This window comes from Falco rusticolus, chromosome 3 (assembly GCF_015220075.1).
Source record: "Falco rusticolus isolate bFalRus1 chromosome 3, bFalRus1.pri, whole genome shotgun sequence".
Taxonomy (NCBI): domain Eukaryota; kingdom Metazoa; phylum Chordata; class Aves; order Falconiformes; family Falconidae; genus Falco; species Falco rusticolus.
The window spans coordinates 82732246-82743157 of record NC_051189.1 but is presented as its reverse complement, the minus strand read 5'-3'; the positions used below and the strand labels follow the sequence as shown (position 1 = coordinate 82743157).

The 10912-nt window shown below is 35.6% G+C and overlaps 1 protein-coding gene across 2 annotated transcripts in view; it reads right to left on the bottom strand.

The window, feature by feature from the left end:
* Positions 1 to 622: 622 nt before the first annotated feature.
* The window catches only part of MARCHF6 (membrane associated ring-CH-type finger 6), a 51071-nt gene continuing 40781 nt past the window's right edge, over positions 623 to 10912 (bottom strand). For both annotated transcript variants that reach the window (XM_037381558.1, XM_037381559.1), the window contains exons 22-26: positions 10222 to 10356; positions 8093 to 8182; positions 6525 to 6657; positions 5595 to 5730; positions 623 to 3268 (exon numbers count right to left, since the gene is read on the bottom strand). In XM_037381558.1, the coding sequence (XP_037237455.1) occupies positions 3178 to 3268; positions 5595 to 5730; positions 6525 to 6657; positions 8093 to 8182; positions 10222 to 10356 (585 nt within the window). In that variant the 3' untranslated portion in view covers positions 623 to 3177. The remainder of the gene's footprint in view (positions 3269 to 5594; positions 5731 to 6524; positions 6658 to 8092; positions 8183 to 10221; positions 10357 to 10912) is intronic.

Here is a 10912-nt window from a genome sequence, read left to right as displayed (position 1 = left end):
TTAGCAGAAAGCAAGGAAAGAATCAATGTACTCAGCTGAAAAGCAATGTGAATACTGTAATTGCTGTTGGTGCTGGCATCTTACTGAGGAAGTTACTGACAGAAAATAGTTACAAGTTCCAGAGGGCCCTCATAAACTAAGACAAGTATTTTAAGCTTTACCCAGTGGACAAGGGGGAGTCAGAGAGAGGATGCAGAGTTTAATTATTTTTAATCAATATAAAATGATTGTGTAAAAACAGTTGAAGCCACGCTGCAATTAACATCTTTCAGTATGCAAAAAATAGCTACAGAGCCATCTGACATGCCTTAGATGAAGGCCTGCAGAACTATAAATAGCGTTAGATTCTCAACAACACAAAGGGGATACAATTAAGCCAGTATGCAGCTCCAACTCCTCCATTCAAGGCCCAAGGTCAACACAAATTGTGGTGAAAGCACACACACAAAGACACAGAATTTTTCCCACTCGAGTAATAAGACCACTGCATGCTGTATTACTCTAGCACAGATGGAAGCCACTAGTACAGAGCTCATCAGCTGTCTTAGTAACAGCCAGTTAACTTACATACTTACTATCAAGTTTCTATGTCAGAGGAGTACACACGGCACAAGGCAAACTATTAAAACAATAAGAAAAGCAGTGTTACTTAATTCTTGTTCTGTAACAACCTCTATCTTCTTTCCCAAAACACATGTGAAAATAAGAACATAAGGAGCTGAGATTTTTTGGAAGTTCACAACGGACAGTTTCAGAAACAAACTTCACCTCACCAGGGATCTGTAAAGCTGTGCAAAAAGCAAGCACGACAGTTTCATTTGAGCCAGTTCTCTGTAACAAAGAGCAAATACAGATAATGAAAGCTACATGAAAACAGCTACAGGTCACATTACATGACTGGCCCAATTCAGGGTTTTTTTTGTCATGACTTGTAAAATAACAGCAATAAGAAACAGCACAAAGGCTTTTTCTTAATAAATTTTAATGTTAAGATGAGTTTTTCTGGATAAAAACACAAAGTTACAAGAACCACACTACTGCAAATTCTGCACGGTGCACAGTAGTGCTTGCAACATTTGAGTAGCAAGACCATTTTGGAACTGTTTACGAAATGTGTGTCAAAGACAGAATCTTGGCATAAGAAAGCATGTTACCAGTAAATTTAATATTGTGAAAATATACCTGTCCCACAATGTACACCACTGTAAATAGTCAAACGCAGTATTTATGCACATCAAAAGTATATGGGGTAAATACTCAATTTAGCACTTAGTAACAGTGAACGAGAGAAATATTTTGGTTATTTTTCTATGATTTCGTGTCACTGGAAATTTCCTAATAAATCACTCCAAAGGGTAATATATGTGGTTCAAAACCATCAGGACACAACAGCAATTCTGTAAAATAGTAGCTTCTGACTTTCTGATAGTAACAGCCCAGTCCTCCTGCCACTAGATTCAGATGCATTTGGCTTGTGCTCACTGCCTTGAAACACTAGTCCAGACACCAGAAAAATCAATTACCACCATCACAGCCTGGACCACATCAGTTCAAAACATGTGAGGTCAGAGATGCAACATCAATAAAAGGAGATGACACTCTCAAAGCACCTGCCAGATTCTCAAGTATTAATTACCTACACATATGGTTAAGTACAGAATACTGAAGGACAGTGTACCGAGTAGCAAGTTACACGTTCCATCAATTTTCTTATTACTGCAATGGATATTCACATTTCCCTCATTTAATCTAGGAAAGATACTGCAATCTAAGCATGATTTGATGCTACTTAAAGCTTTGCGATACTGTTATGCATTTTCTTTAAAATATCTACATAACCCCCCCACCCCAAACATTACTGCAAAAGAACTCTATCTACATATAGAAATAACACAGACTGAATTTGGTGGCTTTTGTTTGACTGTGTCCTTGCAAAGAAATCTGCTAAGTTTTCCTTGCCTGTTTAATAGCATATGTATTTCCCTGCCCCACAGGCAATAAACGGTATATGGTTAATCACTTCCTCAATATTATTCCCATAAAAATTCACAGTGACCAATTCTGAAAGTTTGTGTTGTTGTTGTGGTTGGTTTGTTGTTGTGTGGTTTTTTTAAAGTAATTGTGCAATATAAAATTCATACTACAATTTGCAGCTTTGGTAACTTACAGAAAAAAGGTTTGAAGCTCTTTAATGACCAGGTCAGAATGTTGCTTACACTATGCTCTTCTTTTCTGTGCAAACACTTCAGACAAGGTTAATCCCTCCTCTTGAGGTCCTGAAAAATTCTATTATTGACAAGAAATTGGCTACAATTTAAGTTGTGAATCTATCCAATTTTCCTTGGTACCTTTAAATGCTTCCATCGCCTAGCCTTAGTAAATTTTTTACTTATTGTTTCAATTCAGGAACTCCTGATTCCCAAAACCACCCTCCCTCCCCCCACCCCCAAACCAAACCAAACAGAAAAACCCAGCTGAGCCTCAACAAGTACATCTGAATTCTCAGAAGAGGAAATATTTTCTTGATTTAACAGCAACTGTACAATATTACAAACTCAGACACATGAAAAACAATCAGGCAATAGAAAAATGTACAACAGCTTTGGTGTTATACAAAATAATAAAAAAGACTTGAGAGCAAGATACATAGTTCATCATGTTCTCATCACAGCCACTTAACTGCTGACAGTAAGACAGCTATTTACTTTTGATATTCTCTGTGTGGCCTTTCCACTCATGAAGAATCATACTATAATACTATAATAAGAACTGTTATGAACACCATAAAGTAAGCTCCAAATTTTATAAAAACATCTTGCCTCTTTGCACTATTGCTTTGTGGCACATTGTCAACAGAACAGCAGTCCAAAATAAAGTGACAACTAGATTTAATAAATTAATATACTTTTTAAAAGATGTACAATGCACATTCTTTTTAATCCAAGGTTTTAGGGTGTCAGGATACTTCTATTTACACATATACAGACCTCAGACAGCATTGATAACATCAGACATGCAGATAAGGAACAGAGCCTTAACTGCTCTCTGGATGCTACTAACCGAAGCCAAGATACTGCTGAGAGTATTATTGGGAGAGATATCCAAAGACTGAAGAAGAGTCTATGAAAAAAGGACACGTAAAGGCAAAGGGAAGGCCAAGTTGTTTCATATGACCATTTATTCTTGTGAAGACTGAGGTGGAGTTGTCGATGTGCCTTGTTTACCAGACTTCCGTTCGTAATTCACAAGTCGTTGCCCAACAAGGTACCTGACAGGATAGTAAAAACAGTGAAAAATTAACAAAAATTAATACAATTGTTACACAAATCCACTCTACCTCCTTTGCTACAGAGGTAGCTTTCTCATTTCAATAAAAATTATTCTACAAGTGATCCCTCCTCACTTAATGGTCTTCAACCATCCCCATTTTTTTTTTTTCCAATATTCAGGCACTCCGTAACGGAATAGAGGCATTACAGCTTTGTGTTTACAGCCTTAACTTTGGCAGGCACACAAATCAGACATGTATAAGCTGAACGAAGATAGCAAATATAAAGAATGTGTTTGCACTATTTATATACCCAACCCCTTTGTTGGATGATACTTTTAAAGAGCATCTTCACAGTGTCTGTTTGAGCCACTGCCACCTGAACATCTGGAACAACTCAGATATAAACCCAAATGACGTTAATTTGGTTCTAAGTTCAAAAAAGAATCTGTCACAATGCAGAACATGCATTGGGGTAAGACTAAGGAGCTAAGCCTTTCTACATCCAATGTAAAACACCCTAGTTGGAAAAAGTAAATATTGTTAAGGAAGAACTTTTACTGCAGCTCAATCTTTCTTAAAGGGAAAGAAAATACCCTAATGCTACTCCATGTCAGGTGTAAGGGCTGCAGGATTCCTTTATTTAAATTGTTTCAGCATCTCACTGTCTCATCAGCTTAGCAGTTTTCCTACCTTTTACATTATTCCTTACTTCTTCCATATCATTATTTCACACCTCTACTTTTTGCCATCTAAATTTCTTTCCATGATTCCTATTTGTATGCTGGTGCCATGTACAGAAGAGCCATATACACCTATGAATTCTTCCCCGGAAACCTGCCATTTCCTTTAGAAACTTTTAAACCATCATTCCTTTTCTCAAAGAACCATAACAAAACAACCATACAACCATCACATGATTTTTATATATTTCAGAACATCACAAAAACTTGTATATGCTTTTGAAATTTTTCCCATGAAAGAATTAAGCGTATTTCTAAACCCATCAATTTCTAATGACTAGCTTGACTATTTTTGCTTACTTCCTGAAATGAGATCATTAACTTAAGTTGTACAAACTTGTCTACAAGGATAGTTATAACATTTAATATGTTCATTTAATATCAAAGTAATTTTTCACCCAGATATATTTTCACAGCTTTGCATACTGTTTACATGCCTTATTTACACGAGAAAGCAACATTAATGCAAGTTGCAATCCAATACGTATTCTGCCTGAAAGATACTAACATTAAGCTCAAAACCCATTTGTAAATATAAATACCAGCTATACATACTACAGTAGGCCAGATACTATAGAACATGTTATGAAGGCAGGTTGGTGAACAGTATTTAAAAACAACTGATCAAATGAAAGGTGCTAAAGTATAAATCGATCTGCAAAGAATTTAATTTCAGTTACAACTCTCTTGATGTTTCTAAATACTATTAATTTCACATTTTCACCAAACACTTAATGCATCAGTCACTTCCTAACATTTAAGATTCAAAGAAGTTTATGTTACATTTGACTCCTTTTGTAGTCAGTAGAAAGCAAAACTGGACTAGGTAGCTCAGGACATGAACAGAACAAACTCGGCTATTCCTGTATACAAAACATGTATTCATGTACACAAAAGAAGCCTAGGAAGACTAGTTGCTGGAGTCCAAAACTTGTTTTTCTAAATAAGCAACACATAAGGTAATTATAAGGGTAACAAAAAAATAAGGTAATAAAGGTAACAAAAAAAGTTTAGAAATTAAGCAGGATAACCTGAAAAAACACTGGGAAATTTAATGTTTTATCAGGATCTGAGTAATAAAGAGTAATAATTACTGAAAATATCACAAACCAGTCAAAATTTGGTAAGAACAAACTTTCAAATTAACTGAATGTTCTTTAACAAGTTAATTGGACTAATGAAGTAGAAAGAGTAAGAAAAACAGTTATGCAGAAATGCTTGGAGAAATGGCAGCCAATTATTATAAGGAGCAGACTGAGACATGGTTTTACTGCCAGATATAATTATTACATTCACCTGTCCTTTAAGACTACAGATGGAGAGACAAACAAGCAATCAGCTTTTTTTATCATAAAACACATTCAACTTGGACATAGGGAAGTGTCTTCCATTTATAGATACTCTATTCCTGTGTTTATCTACCTGAACCACAGATAAAACATTTGCCCAGAACAGTTTAGGTCTGCCTCAGCATCATTTGTATAGAAAACTTCTAAATTCCCTTTTAGCTCTAAGTATCTAAAACATCTGAAGTTATCACAATTTAAATTGGAAAAATTTAAACCTCCACACTATATACTCACTTGTCATTTTTAATATGTTCATAAAGGCGCTTGAACTGGCGGACTTGGAAGGAGAGAATTCCCATCAAAACCACCACCATAAGCAGAAAAGGATAAATCCGTCGCTGAACTAGGTTCTGCATTTCGGCGGTAACTCCTAAAAAACCAAGACACAACCCTCACATCATCTAACAGCGCTAAAGTAATTCCTGCATTTCTGCTTCTGTACCTGCTATCAGCTCTTCTTGCTTACTGACTCCTGTATACCTTGTATCAGGAAAAAGTTGACGCTACAGAAGTATGCATTCAAGTGAGAGGTTGAAGAATAAAATGGGACTTCTTTTACCATTTTAACATCAAAACTAACCAGCAAAATACAACTGTTGTTGAAAAAGCACATCTACCATGCTTCTGATAGAATTATTTCCCTCAGTTATGAGGAGAAAGTCTGAAAAAACCCCTATATTTACAATTTACATTTAATACTGAATTAAAACCTCAAACCAAAACCAGTATTTTCACCTGTTCTATGCTTCCTTTAGAATCTGGCAAGTTACAAAAGATGTACTCAGTTCAGCATAGCTGTTAAAGACAGACTAAAATGAAAGGTTGATTATCCAAAGAAGAAATGAATTAATCATCCCTTTCCCAACCTATCTAGATACCTACATTTCTGCTGTTAGCTGTTATGTAGTCCCATACTCTCGATGCATCCTACACTTAGTTTATTAAAAAGTGAGTCAGACTAATGTATTGCATTTTTCAAAAAATCCTAAACTTCTAAGATGACACAGCAATCCTTAATTTACATTTGCTGGCAGAATAATAGGTTTTTGTTGGTGATTTTTTTTTTTTTTAAATAACCTAGACCTTGAAGTTTTATTTCCACAGATACATTTACATTACTCTAAACAATCAAATCAGAAACAGGTATTCTGAATATATACATACCTAACAGAGGTACAACACCAGAAGCTATGATGTATGGTACACACAGGGAAAGTAACAGAACAGAGATTACAGGTGCTGCCAGTTTACGGATTATGAAGTGTAAATCAATGTTACGAATCCCATTTGCATATACCTAAGAACAAGTCAGAAGCAGAGTGGATCAATCAAGAAAGCCATGCTTTGTGCTTACAGTAATAGTTACAACATTTTACACAATTCTCCTTTATGAGACAGAACAAGTGTTCTCAACTTGTAGAAAACTATGATGGCCACAGTTAAAAGGAAAAACTCTACACCAATGTATGTCCTAAGGGCTCCAGGATATCATTAAAATAGTGCCCAGGAAAGCAACTTAATCTGGAATAGTGTCATGATTTGGTTGCAGGAGTGCAAGAGACCAACTGAAAGATCATTAGATACAGCTGTGGATGGTGGTTTTGTGAGTGACCTGAGACCGCTTTATGCTGTTAACTTGCTGAGAGAGGATCCTGTGTGTGCTAATAGAGCAAATCTTTAAATTTGGTAACAGAGAATAGGATCTTATTTTGTACTTGGTTGGGCAGAACACAGCCTCTGCATGTAGGGCCTGTGCCTGAAGAAAGGGCCTCCACAGTTCTTCAAGTTTCTGCAGCTACTACCAGAAGCTAAGATCTCAATGTGACTAGATTAATCATGGGAAAAGAACAGTTTCAAATGGCTATCACATACAGCTAGATGATGGACTCAGTTACACACGTACTCTCCTGAGCTATCCTCAGAAATGGTTACACCTAGGCTGTGGGACAAACAGGCCCAGGGAGAGCACTCAAAACCAAAGAGCCATGGTATGCATCAACTAAGATGCATAACTATGTAGAACTAAGATTGTATTTTTAGAGTGTGACACCTAAAGTGATGAGTAAATGGTTTACTAACTGTGACTAAGTGCTAGACTTAAGAAAGGCACCTTTTGTACAGAGGACAACAGGACACACATCATAGCTGTTACATACAGTGTGGGGCTGAAGGGTTGCCTTCTGACAAACAATTAAGATACTGCATTGAGACAAGCAGAACTTAAAGAGTTTATAATCAAGAAAAAGATACTTCTTCCAAAGCAAGCAACAGATCCATGTAACTCAGAACTGCTCACAGAAACTGTTTGGTCTCGCTTAATGAATAATCAAAGGGGAACAAAAGACACCATTTCCATATGCACTCATCTACAGCTCTGGAGAAGGCAGAAATTCTCTGTTGAGTGGTAGACATAAATAATGTCCAGTATTTGGACACATGTGACTTAATCTGAAGAAATAATGATTTTTTTACCATAATACATATATGCAATTTTATCAGGTTTGTATACACAGCATTTTCTTGATTCCTGAGGGGTTTTTTTGTTTTATTGTTAAGCGTACCTTAATGCATTAGGCTATACAATTTAAAAGGATTCTACAAGAACAGTTGGGTTTTACTTAATTACTCAAATTACTCCATTTTACAACAGTAACTCTGTTTTCTGACTCACATATTCAAAAAACATTCAAAATTTATTATACAGATAATTCACATGGATAATTTTTTCCTACCTGTTCAATAACAGTTTTCAGCCACCACTGGGGACCCATCAGTGTTATGGCAGCAATTATTTTGGCATGCAGAACTCCGAGAGCCCAGTCCTGATTTTGTAAAAACTGACTGTTAGTATTAATATATTTTCGAGTAGTTTGACTACCAAAAGCTTTTAGAGCAACTTGTTAATACTACTTACTAGTTAAAAGATAACAACTTTCTATTTACATGGGATATTGTTTACAAGAGGTGACATCTGTAAACTTGGAAAAAGATGCTCTCAAGCTTAACTGAGATCTGTAGAATACTCAGCTATATGTAACCAGGAAGATCAGGTACTACTATTAAACCAAAAGCAAATACAAAATAAAGGCATTACACTTAAAGCAACAGACTAACATTCTGGTGCAGACTAATTAAGACTGGTAATTTTTACCTAGAAATAAGTTATTTTGATTCCTTTTGAAAAGAGAAACAAGATACAAAGGTGCTCACACAGGTCAGGAACCAAGGGGTTTTTTTCTTCTTTTAGGATTTACTTGTTCTGAAACCCTACCTGAGGTGAGGAAAACTAAACAAAGCAAGGCAATGCTCTTCATGAAAGAGTGTCATACTATGCAGAGGAAAATATATGCCTTAACATATACCACAATTAGTATGCCACGGAATTAAAAGAATGCAATAACTACAGGCTTCTAGTAAACACTGCACATCACGAGCCAATCCTTTCTGGATTACAGGAATTTGTAAGAGATTCTTCAATAAAAACCACCAAAAGTTGCATGCAAAGCATAGGCTAAAAAGGCGGAATAAACAGCTACAGAACTGGTAAAACTTAAGACATCATAGGTTAATTAACTTCCTTAAACTGCTGGGGAAATATATTTTCTTTAACCAACTATTTTAAAAGACAGCTTTTATTAACCTCTATTACCCCAAACACGTTAAAAAATTAAAAAACTTTTTACAAGAAAGTCAGTGTTAAAGTTGTTTCACATTTGCTCAAGCATGTGATCTTTGTATAACTATTCTCTTTTGTTAAAAATGGAAGTTATTCTCAATTTCAATAGCTCCTTGTTAATTTAGAACAAGTCTGAAATCCCTCTAATCCAGTATTTTGAGGAAGCTCTGCCACATGAAAATAAAATCTTTCAGCATATTTAATTCCAAGATTTTAAAGAACTAACATGCAAAACCTAAGAATTTTAGGAATCTTTAGCATTATAAATTCTTTCCAAACGAATTTTGTTTGGAAACTAGGATCATCTACCACTGCAATCATATGATGTCCTGACTTATTAGTCATTTACTGAAACAGATACCTCCAAAATATACTTGTATCATACAATAATGAAATATTTAAATTAGCATGCAAATTCTTTGTATTATGGCTTTCAGACTTCTGGATACTGAAAGTAACTGAAAGCTTGCTTGCAGGCAGCTTCGAAAATCACTATCCCTGAACACTTTCTTGTTATTCTGTAATATGCATTCTAGATCTTTCGGGAATTATGGCTCCCTCAGGGTTTCTCTGAGTTACAAGTTATTTCATAATTCAGCCTAGGTGATGCAAGTATTTGTCACTCAACCCACTGTACCTTCATTTCTTCCACCATCTTGCAAGAAAAAAAGTTTATACCACCTTAGCCTGTGAGACCTGACTGAAGAAAAACAAAACACTACTACTTCAAAATCTTGTATTAATGATTTGACATCTCAACCTAAAACTAGGATGATCCTAAAAGGATATCAAAATTCCATTCATAGTGTGCATCATCAACCTTGTATGCAAAAAAGATCAGCTGAACCTCTTGCTGCATAACTGTAGGCAGAAAGCTTTGCAGATAGGTCAGACAGAATATATACATCTGTGCATATATACAGCTATATTAACTTCTGTATGTTACAATTATGCTACTGAAAAAAAAAGTGGCTATCACTGAAATGCAAAGATCCTCTGCTGTCATCCCATGAAGTTCAGCTTTTCATACTTAGAATTCCTAAATGTATCTTTTTGGTTTAAATAATCTTCATATCTCGACTGGCTGCCTTTTGTGTGCCACTTAAAAACATACTTCTGGAAAATGCTCTGAAACACCAAATCAACATGAAGTGTATCAACAGCAGAAGAACGTGAGCAACTGACCTGCCAAGGATAGAAGAGAGGTGTTTGATCCAAAGGAACTCTCAAAGGTGCAACAATGACCAGTTCAAACAGAAGACCAAGCAAAAGTGGAACCACACCAGCTAGCAGTATAGCCACTATTAATGTCTTCATTATCTACAAAACCCAAGACATCCAATCAATACATTTATCAGAGGATTCTTTCTGTTTCAATTTCAAAATTTAACTTAAACTACACAAACAGATAAAGGTGGAGAACCCCCCCATGCAGAACTTTATTCATACATATACAGCCCTAGAACAATTTTTATTACATACATAGTTTTACAGTGCAAGTTTTCAAGACTCTGTCCTATTCCATGCCCCCCTCCAGAAAAATCTGTGACTGTGCCTATGGTGTCCATATAGTTTTAAATCATAAAATCACCTTTGACTGTTTTCAATAGGGAATGCTATCCAATGGCATTTCATTATATTGCTATCCTTGTATGTGGGAGAATTAGAGAAGACTCTTTCCTAAACAGCCCATTTTTCTCCAGTGAAAACCAAACCTTAAAAATTCACTCATTATGGAATATTCCTGACTTAAAAATGAAAGACGCAGAATACCATGCTTGATAGTCTTTGTTCTAAAATTCTCTTAATTTACATACATCATCCAAAAATCAGACACAAAACTAGTCTAACTTAGTTAACGTGATCAGAAGGGACA